Below are 14,475 nucleotides of genomic sequence, written 5' to 3'. Positions count from 1 at the left end.
CAGTTAGTCTGTGGGATGATATTTTGGTGCTGTGCCGATATCCTTCTCCCCAAGATCTTTTTTAGCATCTTTTGATTATCCTTACCTGAGTCAATTATTTCATCAAGGGTTGCAAAATGATTATTTTCTAATTCTGTTGTTTCTTCTACACTTATTAAATGGCATTTTTCTATAAAGGAGAATGTCCCCTTATCATCTGGGGATGAATTGCAGTAGGAGAGTGTGGTTCATCATTATCCCCATAAACGCTGAATCTTGAGGTAAGAATTAGCTGTATTAGTCACCTCAAATCATGACAAATGAGTGTTTTCCCCTCCTCCACCTCTAGTATCACTAAGGATTTGTGGATTTGTACTTATTCATTGTTTTATAAGAAATTATAATTATTATTTTTCTTGTTTGCTCAAATTATCCCAAATTTGGCCAGTGGGAGCTCCTTCAAGTTGGCTACTGGATTCTTTTGAAATGCGGCATCAGTCTTTAATAGCTTCCTTAATTTATGGGACAACAAAAATGTCAAGTTCACTGGTACCTTTTTCCCCCTTGGATTTGGAATTAGCCACTTCTGTAAGAAGTTTCCTTTTCATGTGGAATGATTTAGAAATCAGGATCTGGTTCCTGGGGGGATTTATGGTCACTGTGTTGCCATTACTTCTAGACCTTTTCAGGAAACAGAGCTAAAAAAACAATTACTCACAACAGATACAAGAATTCATACTAATATTTTCAATTCAAATATTGATAGCTTTACCTTATAATATACATAAAATAATTTAAAATTATAAATCAGTCTTACTACTACCAATAGAAGTACTGGGCAATGTTTATTATTTAATTGTAGTACTTTTTTTTTTTGCTTGAGGAAGATTAGAGCTGAGCTAACATCTGTGCCAATCTTCCTCTATTTTGTATATGGGTCATCATCACAGCATGGCTGATGAGTGGAGTATGTCCACGCCTGGGATCCAAACCTGCGAACCCAAGCCACGGAAGTGGAAGGCACAGAACTTTAACCCCTAGGCCATGGGGCCGGCCAAAATGTAGTACTTTTTATCTTTAGAGTATGTCTTCTAAAAATATACAGTCATATTCTTGTTTTCAAAAGTACTTAAAATAATCCTTTTCTCTACATGATTATGTTAAAATTTGATATATTATTTGTTTGCTTTGTTTTCAGTTTTACAGTTTGCTTTTATTTCTCTTTGATATATTTTTAAATTTTTTTAATATATAAAACATTTTCGGGGCCAGCCTGGTGGCACAAGCGGTTAAGTGTGTGCGCTCTGCTGCGGTGGCCCGGCGTTCGCTGGTTCGGATCCTGGGCAAACACTGACGCACTGCTTGGCAAGCCATGCTGTGGCGGCATCCCATATGAAGTGGAGGAAGATGGGAAAGGATGTTAGCCCAGGGCCAGTCTTCCTCAGCAAAAAAAAAAAAGAAAAAGAGGAGGATTGGCAGATGTTAGCACAGGGCTGATCTCCTCACAAAAAAGAAAAAAATTTTCGTTATTCAAAAGTTAGAACTCTACAAAAAATATTCTCAGAAAAGTCTTATATCCATCTCTATCCCTTCCACTTCACTCCTTCCCCCAATCAGTAACCTCAATTGCACAAAACCACTGCTGAAAGACATTTTTGAGACAATAGGTAAATTAGTTTCTTCCCCTAAGTTTTAGGTGAAACCAAGGTATAACTGAAAATCATATTAATATGGTTATGATACTGGCATTATCTAGGTGTAAAATGACATACAAAATATAGTGACAAAATAAAGATTTGCAAATCAGTGTGTATAGAATGAGCTCATTTTATAAAATAACAGAAATCAGAGGTATGATAAACTTGGCCCCCTGTACCTGATGCCCAATTAAAATTGACACTAACCTAGTTTTTAAGAGAAGTCTTCAATGAGATCTTGAAGTTGTGTTGTATCTTACTTATTGCAAGTTGTTGAATGAAGGCCGAACACTACTACAGATGAGATGCCCCAATCCCCCACCTCCAAGAAAGTAGAGATCTCCCTCCTCCTTACTCCAATTCACCTATTCAAGAAAAAAACTGTTTTTACAGGATTCTTCCCTTGATAAAACTCTTTCATAAACTTTTATCTTGTTTAGTTCTCAGAGGAACTATGGGAAATAAGCCAGAGATTTCAAATTAATGGCCCTAGGGCCAAATGTAGCCCCAAAACTATTTTATTTGACTCAAAATGTTTTCAAATATTTTAATTAGATACTGTGATTTAGAAAACAAGGAATTTATTATAAAAATCCAGATATCCAGGTACTCCTGAAAAACTGGAAGCCCTTGATGCAGGGACCCAGGATTCCAGGTTGGAATTGGCTGGGGCTGCAAAGCCTTGAGCCCTTTAGATAGTTTATGCCCTTTCCAGTTTACCACATTCTTACCAGACCAGATTTTTTACCTTCTTGGCTCTAGCTAAAGACATTTGAGAGTGCAGTTCTTCAGAATCTAAGTGTCCCTCCCAAGATGAGCCAGACTGAGGAGAACTCTACTCAAGTTTGCTTCCTCTACTGTAGACTAGCCATGACTTTCTAGCCATGTCATTGGATTTCAGCTCCCCGTAGAGAGCTCTGCTCAAAGACCATTGTGTAGAAGCTGGCCCAAGCTCTCCATGTAGCCACGGATGGAACTACTCACTGGTCACAGGGAGCCACTGTGATTCCATCGGAAGGCAACCATCTGGGATTCAACCAGTCTCCCCCACAAAGTGCTTGCAGAAAACTCTACTACAGAGCTTTTCTCTCAAGGGGCATCAGATTTCTTTGGTTCTTCTCTACAAAGCCTCAGAACTCTTAAGAGTGAACTCTCCTGTGGGATGGTAAGTATCCAGGAACCAGATGATCCTCTTCACTCTCGGGTGAGAGTTCTCATCCGAAGTCCCAGATCATCTTCTCAGCAGCTTCCCATTAGAGCAATAGAGCGAGAAGGTGTGAGCAAAACTCCGACACTGGTAGCACCTTCACTGGTCACAAATGTGAGAACAGGCAATCCAGACATGCCTCTCATCTGTTATTCTTGACCATGGGCCAATGTCAGCCTCTTCTGAGAGCTAGCCTCTCACACACCATAATTAACTTCACACTTCTCTCCACTTTCTTCAGTCTTCCTTCTGGTCTTGAACCTCAATGCTCTCCTTTCTCTATGGTTCCTGTAACCCTGTTCCACCATAAACTTCCCGACCTCTTCAACCTGTCATTCATGGCCCTCACTCACTCTCACTCACTGAAGGCTTTGGGGCTTGGTTTACAGTTTCCTTCTTCATCCCAATCCCGCACACCACCACCATGTGCACATTCCCTCCACTAACCCCTCCTCACAGATACCTGAACTACTTCTTGCCAACAACCTGTACCCTTGCTATAAATTATCTATATTTGCATCTCCTCCCACCTTCTCACTAGTCTCAAAGAGCCGTATTTTCTCCTATTGAAGAATAATCCTCCCTGGGGCCAGCCCGGCGGCATAGCGCTTAAGTTTGCGTGCTCCTCTTCAGCAGCTCCGGAGTTCAGCAGTTCAGATCATGGGCACAGACCTATTCACTGCTCATCAAGCCATGCTGTGGCAGTGTCCCACATACAAAATAGGGGAAGATTGGCACAGACGTTAGCTCAGTGACAATCTTCCTCAAGCAAAAAGAGGAAGATTGGCAACAGGTGTTATCTCAGGGCCAGTCTTCCTCACCAAAATAAATAAATACATTTAAAAAAGAATAACACTCCCAAATTCCGTCATGATTAGACTTCTATTTTCTCCTCTCACATTGTCCGTTAATAACTCCTCTATCCCCAACCCCCTACCATGCATACACTGTATTTTAATCTTTCTCTACTACATCCTTCCTCAGTCTGTTAAAATTCTTCGGTTTATCCCCGTTTCAAAGTTCTCTGCTTTATCTATAGCCTCCCTTCAATGGTCAAAGTTCTCAAAAGAATTGTCCACATTCACTATCTCCACTTCTTTACTTCTCTTTCACTGTTGGGTCTACTGCCAGCCTGATCTTGCCATCACCACTCTGAAAATTCTCTTATCAAAAATAACAAAAGTCTCCTAATTTTCTTTAATCTCTTCTCTTGACTTTCTGGAACCTCCTTCTGTTTTCTCTTTCTTATTTCCGTTTATTTGCCTAATTCTCTATCACCTGACGTTCTTTTCATGGGTTCCTCTAGGGCTGGTGTTTTTGAGGACACTCCACATCCTGGCTTGCTGCCTTGACCAGTGGTCAGTCCTCTTTAGTCCACACTGCTTCTGGTTTGACCCTTCTAAAATGCAAGTCTGAGGATTCTGGTGATTTGTCTGCTGTGGCGAAGGTGGATGAGGGTGGGGTTTCATTGCCTTTGCACTGACTAGGAATTTAAACTCGTTGGTATTATATTGATGACCATCCAAGACAGTGCTCTTTCCTTCATCTCCTTATCTCTTTCAGCAGCAACCTTCCACCTTCCCCATGGCAACACACACCAAATTCCAGCCCAGCTGAGCTCCTGGCTGCTCACCTGCCCACGCTTTTCTCTCTTCCTTCCAAATGCTTCCTCTGTTAAAATAAAGATTGCAGTTCAGTAAGTCTGGAGTGGGCCTGAAAGTCTGCATTTCTTACATGCTCCTAGGTGCTGCTGGTGCAACTGTCCCAGACCTCACTTTTAGTAGCTTAGAACTTGTCTCTTCTAAAACTGATTTATCTAAACCAGTCACAGAAGTTCTGCATGATTCCACTTACATGCGGTATCTAAAACAGTCAAACATATGGAAGCAGAGAGCAGAAGGGTGGTTACTAGGGCCTGGGGGGAGAGGGAAATGCGGAGTTGCTTTTCAATGGGTACAGTTTCAATTGTGCATGCTGATTAAGTTCTAGAGATCTGAGGTACAACATTGTGCCTATAGTTAACACTACTGTATTGCACACTTAAAAATTTTGTGAGGGTAAATCTCATGTTAAGTGTTTTTACCACAATTAAAAAAAAGTTAAAACTGATTTGCCTTTTATTTCAGATGCCTAAAATACCTTTTTTTCAGGTGCCCCTTGGCCTAATAGTCCCTGCCATTCAAATGACTAATAGAGGGCCAGCCTGGTGGCGTAGTTGTTAAGTTAGTGCACTCGCTTCAGTGGCCTGGAGTTTGGATTCCGATATGGACCTACACACCACTTATCAAGCCATGCTGTGGTGGCATCCCACATACAAAATAGATGAAGACTGGCACAGATGTTAGCTCAGGGACAATCTTCCTCAAGCAAAAAGAGGAAGATTGGCAACAGATGTTAGCTCAAGGCCAATCTTCCTCACCAAAAAAAAAGTAAAATAAAATTATTAAAAAAAATGACTAATGGAAAACGTATGCCTATGTGAGAAATTTTGGGATGGAGAGTGGAGGATGGAGATGGATGGTATGAAATGAAACAGAATGATGTAACAGGTTAACTTGGCATCTATTCACATTCTTTAGTTTATTTCATTATAAGACAAATACACGTACACCAGAGGATATTTATAAACCGCAAGGAAAATTGAATTTCCCCTAATGCCACCACTCAGTATAATTCAGTGATTCATTCACTCACTATTCTTTGAGTGCGCACTATGTGGCCGGCATGGTGCAGGCTGTAGGACATAACTGCAAACAAGACAGACATAGTCCATGGCTGATGGAGTCTATCGCCTAGAGCAGGGGTCAGCAAGTTACCGCTATGGGCCAAATCCTGCTTGCTGTCTGTTTTGGTGAATACAGTTCCGTTAGAACACAGCTACCACTCATTCATTTACAGATTTCCTGTGGCTGGTTTTACGCTACAAGGACACAATTGAGCAGCTTCCTACAGTTGAGTAGTTCAACAAAGACCACATGGACAAAAATCCTTAAATATTTACTATTTGGCTTTTTACAGAAAAAGTTTGCCAACCCCTGGTCTAGAGGCAATTGATAACATAATTTTATGTGTACGGGGCTTTTTGTTAGATTATTCTTAGGTATGTAATGATTTAAACGATTTTAAATTTTTTTCTAATTGTTGCTTATATAAACACATTTGATTTTCATATTAACTATGTAGTTAATAAATTTTTTAATTCACTTATTAATACTAATTGTTTATCTGTTGATTTATTTGGATATTGTTATACAGTTATGTCATATGCAAATAATTTTCTTTTTCCTTTCTAATCTTTATACCTTTCATTTTTTGTTTATTGTGCTAGCTAGGACCACAAGCATATGTTAAATAGAAATGCTGATAGTCTTATCCTGTCTCTTTCTTAATCTCAAGTGGAAAGTTTTATTTTTTAAATACAAAATTTTCATGGAAATATCTTCATATACTGTATTCAAGGAATATATATTCTTGGAATTGTTTTTTCTTTAAATACTTTTCTGAATTTTCATATTACATGTGTTCTAACCTAATCTTCTTACTTAATATAAGCATTGCCATTAAGTATTATGTAATTAAATATTCTTCTATAACATTTTCATGCTTATGTGGTATTCCATCTTATGCTTAGACCTTAATTCATTTAACCCACCTCCTAATGGAGTTTTCTGTTACCTACGAGTTTGTGACAAATTAATCACCTTGTTCTTATTTTCCACAGCAACTTCTGTATAGATTCTTAGTATGTATCCGGGGCTGTTCTAGGCACCATCTGGACCACAGAGCTACACGGCTCTCAGGAAGTTTACAGTTTGATTAGAAGATCCTGACACACAAGGAAGAGCACAGAGCAGAGGAAGGATGGACTTGGCATCTTTTGGACAGAGAGGAGCTGGGAGAAGGGAGGTGAGCCTGGAGAGGCAGGCAGGGATAGACCACCTAGGGCTGAAAGCTATGGTGAGGATTTTGGATTTTATTCTGAGAGCAATGGAGAGGCAGATGAATGACACAAAACAGTTTGCGTTTTGAAGTCCTCTGGCTAAGTCCTTTTCCATCTTCAGCTCTCTGTAAAGGTACTCTTCATGACCCTTGACTGACCATTGGATTCATCCATCCTCTGAAATGTTACAGTCTTCCTTGGCCTCCCCACCCCCACACCTCCAGGTTCGTCTCAATATAATGGCACAGCCCAATATGACACACTTCTCACTTTAAGTCATCGAAGAGCATGTAAAACTTTATTAAAGTTGCTCAAGGATGAAGAGGAGGAATTTACACTATACATCACCCAAAAACTTAATCTTTGAATCCCCCCCCCCCGCCTCAAAAGTTCCACCAACTACATCGGTGGCCCAAATCCTTTTATTTCCTCATCAAATTGAAGCCCTCTGCCTTTCTCCTTATCACCCTCTTCTCTCATCCCCACCCTCAGTTCTTTCCCTCTGCATCCCTCTATCCCTTTTCATGTAGAAGTAATCTCCTCTTCTTGTAATTTAATCTTTGCTGCCATTTTGAATTTGTTTATCCGAGTGGGGAAGGAGGGGAGAGGGAGGCAGAAGGAAATGAGGAAAAGGTGTGCTGGGGAAGATAGCAGTGACTTTGGTTGGCTCCAAACAACACTTTAGTTAATCTTAAATTAATATTCATGTGGCCATTCATTTTTTAAATTAGAAATATATTATGTTCTTCAGTTCTACAATTTATCTGATAACATTTTTACAAGTATTTTAAAGCAAAGAAATCTCCCTCTCCCTCCTAGAAAAAAAGAAAGTTATTTTTGACGATACCTTAAGGATACCCAAGCAAGACTCCACTTAAAATTCGTAAGCATGAGCTTGAGTGCCTTTGTCCACTGCTCCTCCGTGTTCAAGTGGGTTCTGATGGAGTAGAACGCACCCCTGCCTCCAGGGTCTTCCATCAGGCCTTTCCTCACGCGAATCCTGTAGGGCAGGCAGAGGCCCAACTCGCCTTTCTTGGCCTTTTCCTTGAACTGCTGCATGCAGTCCAGGAAAGCCACCATCGCCTGGTCAAATTTGTTATTCAGCAAAGCACTCTGCCTGCCGTTACAGAACAATGGCAGTTCAATGGAGTCATCTGTTAAAGCCTTTAGGTAGGAATGGTCTCCACAGGGGATGAGTCGATACCTTTGAAATTCCAGTCCAATGGTGTTGGACAGGGCAAGGAGCAGCAAGGCTGTCTGTCCCCAGGCTGCATTAATCTCCTTCCAGCAGACAGGGACAGTGGGGAGGCAGCCCAATCTGAAGTTATTGATGATGCCCATGGGGCCATCATGCCAGATCTCAAATGTCGCACTGAAGACATTGATTTTCTCCAGCCAGTCCAGCTGGGTCTGGGCGTACCACAGCCGGTTCTTCACGCTCCTCAGCTCGTCATGAAGTTCCAATTGCTGCCATTTCAATTTACTGTAGTCCCTCTGCAACTGCCTGTCCTTCTGGGACAGCGTCTCTGTCTCTGCCTGGGCTGCCTCGAGATCGGCTGCTGCTCTGTCTCGGTTCTTCTCCACCTCCTCCAGCTCCTGGACCAGCCTCGCCTCCTCCAGCTCCAAGCCCTTCAGTGTCTCCTGCAGTGTCTCCCTCTCGTCCTCACTGGTACTCTCCCTGGTCTCCAGGCAGCGTTTGTAGCTCTGACTGTCAGATTCTGTAAGAGCCAGTTGGGTGTCCAGCTGCAATAAAAGATTGTCAGTACAGTCCTCACACAGGGGGTGGTCCACAGCTTTTTCAGCAGAGAGGATGTCAAAAATGTCCCTAGTAGCCTTCTGGGTGCTATTGAGAGTTCTCACAGAGTTCAACTTCCCAAGCAGGATGAAGTAGTTGGAATTGTCCTTGGACAACCTACCATGGCCAGACAGGGTCCTGCAAGAGGCACCATCCTGTAGCTCTTCAGTATCTGTCTCCTCCCTGGAGGTAGGGCCTCCTTCCTGGGTTTCTCCTGCACCCCCCTGAGCTGAGGCGAGCGTGGAAGCTGCAGGATCTTGGGTGGTGTTGAGGCCCAGGGTCTCCAGGGACTGATTCAGCTTCAGGGGCTGGCTGCAGCGCTGGCAAATGAAGTGGTTGGAGGACATGGTGGAGGTCTTGACCCTCACCTTGGTTCTACGTTTCCTCTGCCTCCCCAGGTACTTAACCGTTTATACCTTTTTAAGCTCCTCTAGAGGAGTGGTTCTCTTCAAATGCATATCTCATCTTGTCCCTCCCCTTAAAACCTCACGATGGTACCCTGCTTAGATACCTTCAGACCTCCTTTTGCTCCTTTTAGACAAGTGAGTCTTTCTAAAAGGAAAATCCCATCATCTCACTTTCCTCCTTTAACATTTTCAAGGCATGTCTTAAGAGTAATCTTTCTAAAACTAAAATCTGATCATGGCACTTCTCTCCTTAAAATGTTTAATGCCCTTATCTTACCTTAAGATGAAGTCTCATCATCTCAACCTGACACCAAGGCCTCTGTACATCTCTCCAGCTTCTCCTTTCCCTGTTTCCTGCCACCTTCACCCATGGGCTCCTCCATGTTCCTGCAGACTAACTGCATTCAGTTCTTCCAACATATCCTATTTTGCCCTCTGACTGGAATACTCTTCCTGCCCCTCTTAACCTGGGTAACTCCTACTCCTTCTTTCAGGGCTGGGTTAGGTGTCATTTCCTCCAGGAAGACTTCCTTGACCACCAAATTCAGACTTTCTGCTTTGGTGACACACTTAACATCCCTTATCATACAGTAATGTAGTGGGCATACATGGGAATGATATTTGTTTAATTAACAAACCAAATCAAAGAAAGTCGTTTGGAAGTATGTATTTACCATCAGCTCATCCAAAGGCTAAGATACACAGTTTCATAATTAACAAGATTAATACACCGAGCATTTACATAACATCAAAAAGCAAACCTACAAAAAGTTTTACAAATATGTTGACTTCTATTGGTCAACCACCTAGCTAAACACATGTTCACCAGAGACACTTGGTCTAAAACAAAAACCTTTTGATTTCTAACCTGCAGTTATTGACCTGGTGGAGCAGAGCATAAAATAAACAAATGTAGAAGGACCCAATTTCTGAACCACAGTAAGGGGTGGAAAGCCACAGGGCCTGTCTCTCCCAGTGTCCAGCAGGAGGCAGCGTGCCATCCACACCCACCATGCTGGCAAGGGGATGCTCTGAGTGTGTGGGGAAGGCAGGAACCCTTCCTGCAGACTCACTGGGGTGTGGCCCAGGACACTACAAGTTTAAGCACATCAGACAGTTGTGCTACGCTGGACCACACATTGAGGGACATTGCTCTAGCAAGGAAACACACTTTCCACTAGCCACCCTTTGCTGCAGCTTTCACATCCCAATTAATCCATGTCACCGTCATGGCTGAACTGGTAATTTACACCTGTTAAGTTACCACTTAGCCCTTCATGCAAGCTCTCACCAGTATCCTATCTGAACCTCAAAATCACTGGGAGGTGGGAAGACTGGAAGCACATTGAGGTGAAGAGAGGTTAAACAACTGGTCAAGAGTCCCCCTGGCCCTCAAGACCTCTCTGAAATACCCTGAATCAATCAATAATAGGAGCATCTTCTAGAAGTTGATTGCAGAGCCCCCTACCCCTTCACAGGCAATTCAATATTTATCAAACCTGTCAACCAGGCCAAAGATAAAAGTCAACCCCACAATTAACTAGAGATGATCAACCACTCAAAACTTCTAAAACAACAATCCACTGTTTTCTATGAATTTGCTAAGGATTGCACAGTGCTGCAAAGGGATGCACGTTACCTCTGAGATATAAGTCTCAGGGTGGTGGTTGGAAGGGATTTGCTACACAAAGTCTGCCTTTCCTCACCCTGACAAAAGGTTGGAGCTGCTTTCAACGTCATGGTTGGTTCTGAGTCCTGATTCATCTCTGGGAGTAGAATGGCAAAGTAAATTCACTGCTAATGGCTGAATCTCATTTTAATTACCCAAAACCAAACAGACCCAAGGCACACCTGGCTTTAAGAACCAGCCCAGAGGGAGCCCTGGTGCCTCAAACAGGCTAGGGGAACACATTGGTGAAAAGGAGAGAGGATGGTCTCAGACTGGTTTATGTAACAACTGAATAATATCTCCAGGATAATCCAGAATCCATCTGTAGAGCCCTCCATTAGTGATGGAATGGGTGGAAGTGGAGTGTTGCTCTCAGTTGAATCCTTCTTTTTTTGTGTGTGTGTGAGGAAGATCAGCCCTGAGCTAACATCCATGCCAATCTTCCTCTTTTTGCTGAGGAAGACCGGTTCTGAGCTAGCATCTATTGCCAATCCTCCTTCTTTTTTTTGTTTTTCCCCCCAAAGCCCCAGTAGATAGTTGTATGTCATAGCTGCACATCCTTCTAGTTGCTGTACGTGGGACACGGCCTCAGCATGGCCAGAGAAGCGGTGCGTCAGTGCGCGCCCAGGATCCGAACCCGGGTCACCAGTAGCGGAGCGCGCGTACCTAACCACTAAGCCACGGGGCTGGTCCTGAATCCCTTCTTATTTTAGAGATTTCTCTCCAATTCTTACCTCCTCTAGGATCTCATTTGTGAGTCTTGAGGAGAGCCCAAGAGTGAGAGTTCCATGGCTTGAATGTTGTTTGGGGCAGGAGTTTTTCCCACTGTCCTCAGCAACTAGATGAATTATCTTGTCTTCCCTTCCCATTCCAACCTTTTCTCATGTTCTTGGGCTTCTTTGTTGCAAACATCCAGGAAAGACTTGCCTATACTTATTGTCTCTAATTCCTGTCCTCCCATTTCCTCTTTTTTTTTAAATTTTATTTATTTATTTATTTTTCTCCCCCAAAGCCCCAGTAGATAGTTGTATGTCATAGCTGCACATCCTTCTAGCTGCTGTATGTGGGACACGGCCTCAGCATGGCTGGAGAAGCGGTGCGTCGGTGCGCACCCGGGATCCGAACCCCGGCCGCCAGCAGCGGGAGTGTGCACACTTAACCACCAAGCCACGGGGCCGGCCCCTCCCATTCCATCTAAAACCCACCCTGATTCGGCTTTATTCTCAGCACTCCATAGAAACTCTTATCAAAGTGGAAAATGCTATTCGTGTTGCTAAATTTAATCTCAGTGGAATAGGAAGCAAGGTTTTCAGATAAAAGTGAGGATGGAGGGCCGGCTCGTGGCTTGGTGGTTAAGTGTGTGCCCTCCACTACTGGCGGCCCGGGTTCGGATCCCCGGTGTGCACCGACGTACCACTTCTCTGGCCATGCTGAGGCCGCATCCCACATACAGCAACTAGGAGGATGTGCAGCTATGACATACAACTATCTGCTGGGGCTTTTGGGAGAGAAAGGCAAAAAAAAGGAGGAAGATTGGCAATAGATGTTAGCTCAGGGCCAGTCTTCCTCAGCAAAAAGAGGAGGATTGGCATGGATGTTAGCTCAGGGCTGATCTTCCTCACAAAAAAAAAAAAAAGTGAGGATGGAGAAGAGATATGTGTGACAGTCACCTAGGAGAGTAGAGAGAATAGATGAGACAAGTGGGACGATTGCTCTTAGTTGTAAAGGTCCACATGTGACTTGCTGTCATGAGTGGAGGTACATTTCTCTCCAGCCACTGTCACCTGCATGAGTGTTGCCAAGCACACAAGACTAAAGCAGGGAGACTAGGGAGGAGAAATCACTAGTCGGGAAAGGTTAGGAAGACTGACTCCGCAATGTGCACCAAAGGAAGGACAAGGTGGGAGGGAGAGACAGGGAAAAGGTTGTAGGGTTGATGTACTTCCATTCTGGGGGTTGAAGGAGTGTTGGAGTTAGGGTGTGAAGATACCACATGCATAAACACAGGAGGCAGTCAGAGTTAGTGCATGAAATGGAGAAAAGGGAGGGCTTGCTCCCTATAATCATATAACCATCTCTCCTCTCCCCATCCTGAAACAAATACCCTTCCTTTGGCTACCTTGGATGTGTGATACAGTATTCTGGAGTCAGACAGTCTTGGTTTCTAATCTTGCTTGCTTAACAGGTTACTTAACCCCTTCAATGCCAGGATTACTCACTTGAAAATGAATCAGGGCTGGCCCTTGGCTTAGCGGTTAAGTGTGCGCTCTCCGCTACTGGCGGTCCAGGTTTGGATCCCGGGCGCGCACCAACGCATCACTTCTCCAGCCATGCTGAGGCGGCGTCCCACATACAGCAACTAGAAGGATGACATACAACTATCTACTGGGGCTTTGGGGAAAAAAAGGAGGAGGATTGGCAATAGATGTTAGCTCAGAGCCGGTCTTCCTCAGCAAAAAGAGGAGGATTAGCACGGATGTTAACTCAGGGCTGACTCTCCTCACAAAAAAAAAAAAGAATCAAGCAGAAGCCATCTCTGAAGATTGCTGAGATGATATTTAGAAGGTCAAATGTTAGTTTCTTCTCACTATGAGTCTCCTGCATGGCCAATGCCTGGCTCCCTCTTTCTCCTCTTGCTCCTCGAACTTCTCAAAAGAGTGAAACCCAGTACCTGAGGGTTACTGTAAATATTCAATAAGATTACCTTTCAACCTTGTTCCCAGCACATAGATGAAAAGAAGTTAATCTTGTCAATTTGCTGTTTTCTTGTTTAACCTGAGGGGTGACTCAAGAGCCACAAGGATTTATGAGCTTGTTTTGCAGAAGAAAAAGAATGCCTTCAAGGAAGTTACGATCACCAGATAACCATCTCCCAGTTGCCATTGATGCCCAGAAGTCAGATTGCCCAAGGGCTTATCTGGAGTGAAAGAAACACAGATTACACCTTTGTTTCTCCAAAACTTCTCCTGCCACGCCACTTTTCTCTATAAACCTCCCTGCTTTCTTCTCTTGTTAAGGCAGGTTTGAGAGAACCTATCCTCCCACCTTCTTGTTTTGACCATTTCTAATAAACTTTTCTCCATCTCCAAGCACCATGGTCTCAGTGATTGACTTACCGTGCATCGAACACACAAACTTGAGGTTAAGAGGTTCAGTATCAAGACAAACCTCTATCACTGTGTCCAAATCCTTATCAAACACTCCTTAAGCCTTTGCAATATGACATCTGTCCCCACAATTAATGGAATAAAATAATTCTTGCTCAGGTCAGCAATGAACTCTTAAATAGCACATCCCAAAGCATCTTTTCAGTCTCTTCCTAATTGGCTTTCATTCTTTAACATTTGAGATGATTGGAATCCTCTCATTAAAAGAAGAAAACAAAATCTTTTTTTTTGGAGTCTAGAGGTTTGTTGCTTCTGATTCTTCTAGATCTCTGACCTTTCTTTTCCACCTCACTGACTCCTCTTCCTTAGCCTGAGAGACTCCGTATTTAAAAAAGCAAGAAACTATCTTTAATATGGACAATTGACTTTTCCTAAAACTTGCAAAGTGTGAATAAAAGCTTCCTTTAAAAATTCAAGGCTTTGTACACCCACATTCATAGAAATATTATTCACAATAGTCAAAAGGTAAAAGTAACCCAAATGTCCATCTATGGATGAATGGATAAGCAAAATGTGGTATATCCATACAATGAAATATTATTCATCCCTAAAAAAGGAGATTCTGACTCATGTGACAACATGAATGATCCTTGAGGGCACTATACTAAGTGAGA

General features: G+C 42.9%; 1 protein-coding gene across 1 annotated transcript; it reads right to left on the bottom strand.

Moving 5' to 3' along the window:
- Positions 1–7,654: 7,654 nt before the first annotated feature.
- On the bottom strand, positions 7,655–8,965 carry BECN2 (beclin 2). The gene has a single exon (XM_004439584.3). It carries the CDS (start codon positions 8,963–8,965, stop codon positions 7,655–7,657), a length of 1,311 nt encoding a protein of 436 aa, XP_004439641.1.
- Between the last annotated feature and the right edge of the window lie 5,510 nt (positions 8,966–14,475).

This window comes from Ceratotherium simum, chromosome 36 (genome assembly GCF_057802395.1).
Source record: "Ceratotherium simum simum isolate JZ-2026a chromosome 36, ASM5780239v1, whole genome shotgun sequence".
Taxonomy (NCBI): Eukaryota; Metazoa; Chordata; class Mammalia; order Perissodactyla; family Rhinocerotidae; genus Ceratotherium; species Ceratotherium simum.
Note: the sequence above shows the minus strand (reverse complement) of the source record. Positions and strands in the feature narration are given on the sequence as shown.

Bases quoted from the DNA above. Each gene is read 5' to 3' on its own strand.
- BECN2 (XM_004439584.3), bottom strand. From the start codon at position 8,965: ATGTCCTCCAACCACTTCATTTGCCAGCGCTGCAGCCAGCCCCTGAAG.